At 61.7% G+C, this 2,407-nt stretch overlaps 1 protein-coding gene across 1 annotated transcript in view; it reads left to right on the forward strand.

The window, feature by feature from the left end:
• Nucleotides 1–47: 47 nt before the first annotated feature.
• Nucleotides 48–2,407, forward strand: part of EMH_0070560 (myb-like DNA-binding / high mobility group box domain-containing protein, putative) — a gene marked incomplete at both ends in the record, with an annotated part of 5,476 nt that continues 3,116 nt past the window's right edge. Inside the window, 4 exons of the mRNA XM_013498991.1 lie at nucleotides 48–57; nucleotides 306–395; nucleotides 579–1,799; nucleotides 1,986–2,405. Of these exons, the coding sequence (XP_013354445.1) occupies nucleotides 48–57; nucleotides 306–395; nucleotides 579–1,799; nucleotides 1,986–2,405 (1,741 nt within the window). The remainder of the gene's footprint in view (nucleotides 58–305; nucleotides 396–578; nucleotides 1,800–1,985; nucleotides 2,406–2,407) is intronic.

The following is a 2,407-nucleotide window of genomic DNA, read 5'->3' on the forward strand; positions in this document are numbered from 1 at the left end:
GGCAGCTGGACTATCCGCTGCTGCTGATGAAGCAGCAGCAAGAAGACATGCTTGACTGTGAGCTCCTGCTGCTGCTGCTGCTGCTGCTGCTGCTGCTGCTGCTGCTGCTGTTGCTGCCTTCAAATATCATAGCCTTTTTGCTGCTCGGCATCGTGCCGCTGCCGCTGCTCGTGCTGCTGCTGCAGCACTGTTGGTTGCTGCTGTGAAGCTGCGGCTCTGCTGCAAGGGGAATTCTATTTCAGCTGCTGCTGTGCTGCTGTGCTGCTGCTGCTGCTGTGTTGCTGCTGCTGCTGCTGCTGCTGCAGTTGCGTTTGATGAGGCAAGTTTGCTGCCGCTGCAACTACCGGAAGTGAAGGTTCCTCCTTCTGCGAATGCGCTCGAGCAGGCTGCAACAGGTGGGCTCTCTGCTGCTGCTGCTGCTGCTGCTGCTGCTGCTGCTGTATGGCTTGCTGCTGTTGCAGCTGCTGCGTCTGTTGCTGCTGCTGCTTTCGTTGCACTGGCCGCTGCTGCTGCTGTTGCACCTGCTGCTGCTGTTGCATTTGTTGCTGCTGCTATTGCTGCATCGGTTGCTGCTGCAGTTGCTGCATTTGCTGCTGCTGCAGTTATTACATCTGCTGCTGCTGCTGCATTGTCTGCTGCTGAGCTTATCGTTGCTGCTGCGCTGGTTGATGCTTTTGCTTTTGCTGCTGCAGAGGCTGCTGCTGCACACCGGGATATCTTTCTCTGGTTCTCGAGGGGGAGCGAGCCCCTGAGGTTTCAGCTCAGCAGCCAGAGGCCCCCTGCTGCTGCTGCTGCTGCTACTGCTGCTGCTGCTGCTGCTGGGGAAAAGGCTGCAACAGCTGACGAAGGGGAGGCAGCAGCAGCTGCAGCCGATGCCGGCCAAGGTGCCGAAGACTCAGCTGCTGCTGCTGCCTCTGCTGCAGCAACTGCTGCTGCAACTGCTGCTGCACTTGCTGCTACTGCAGCAAGCGGCAGCAGCAATGGCAGCGGCTCCTCAGGGGATGCTTCAGAGACGCAGAGCCCAGAGGGAACAGTACCAGCAGCAGCAGCAGCAGCAACAGCAGCAGCAGCAGCAGCAACAGCAGCAGCAGCAGCAGCAGGGGAGGCGGACCCCTCTTCTGCTGCAGCAGTTTCTGAGGAGGACCCCGAGGAAGCAGCAGCAGCAGCAGCTGCTGCTGCTGCTGCTGTTGAAGCGCGTAAGACACGAGAGGTGTTGGAGGCGCTGCCGCTGCTGCAGACACTGGAGGGTTTGCTGCAGCGCCACATGCAGCAGCTGGAGCGGCACCGGGAGCTTCTGCCGCCACGACAGAAGCGGCAGCTGCTGCTGCTGCTGCTGCTGCACCTCACACGGGTGCGGCCGCAGCTGAGGCCCGCGCTGCTGGACCCCCAGGTCTCCGTAGAAAGCAAAGAGAAGGTGTTGTCGCTGCTGCTGGTGGAGGTGCTGCTGCTGACGGGTGAGCAGCTGCAGCAGCAGAGCTCGCAGGTCATGCAAGCAGCAGAAGAAGCAGGCAGCAGCTCCGTTGCTGCAGCAGCAGCAGAGGGAATCAAGATGGGGACGCGGCTGCTGCAGCTGCTGCACCGCCTGGGGTCCCGAGGAGCTGCTGCTCGTGGCGATACAAACGTTGCTGCAGCTCGTCACGCGTTGCTGCAGTCAGTAACGCATCTATGGGAGCAGCAGCAGCAGCAGCAGCAGCAGCAGCCGCATCACTCGCAGCAGCAGCAGCAGCAGCAGCAGCAGCAGAAGCAAGCAGCACACACGTTGCTGCAGGTGGTATCACGGCTGGAGTCTCTGCCTGCAGGTTTGCTGCTGCAGCTGCCGAAGCAACTACACAGCGTGCGTCTGCTGCAGCAGCAGCTGCTTTTTCTCTTTATACATTAAAGTTTCTGTGTCTGTCTCTAGAGCAGCGCCAGCAGTGCAGCAGCACTCGTACAGCATATACATCTGCTGCTGCTGCTGCTGCTGCTGCTGCTGTGTGTTCGTGCAGCTTCGAGACCAGCCGCACCTGCTGCAGCATTTGGGGGTGCAGCTGCTGCTGACGCAGCGGCAACCGGCGACGGAGGACGCTGCTGCTGCTGCTGCNAGCATTTGGGGGTGCAGCTGCTGCTGACGCAGCGGCAACCGGCGACGGAGGACGCTGCTGCTGCTGCTGCTGCTGCTGCTGCTGCGCCCGGTGCAGCGAAGCCTGCAGCTTCTGCTGCGGGTGGCCAGCAGACGCCGGTATCGCCCACACCGTCTCCTCAGCAGCAGCAGCAGCAGCAGCAGTCGGATGCCTCGGTTGCTGCTGGGGCTCGTGCTGCTGATTCAGCTCTGAAAGCGGGCGAGCAGCAGCAGCAGCAGCAGCAGCAGGCCAGCGGCAGCAAGAGCAGCCCTGCGGGGCCGCAGCAGAAGAAGACGTCGCGAAAGGGT

Source organism: Eimeria mitis, genomic scaffold (assembly GCF_000499745.2).
Source record: "Eimeria mitis Houghton genomic scaffold, Emh_scaff3892, whole genome shotgun sequence".
NCBI lineage: Eukaryota > Apicomplexa > Conoidasida > Eucoccidiorida > Eimeriidae > Eimeria > Eimeria mitis.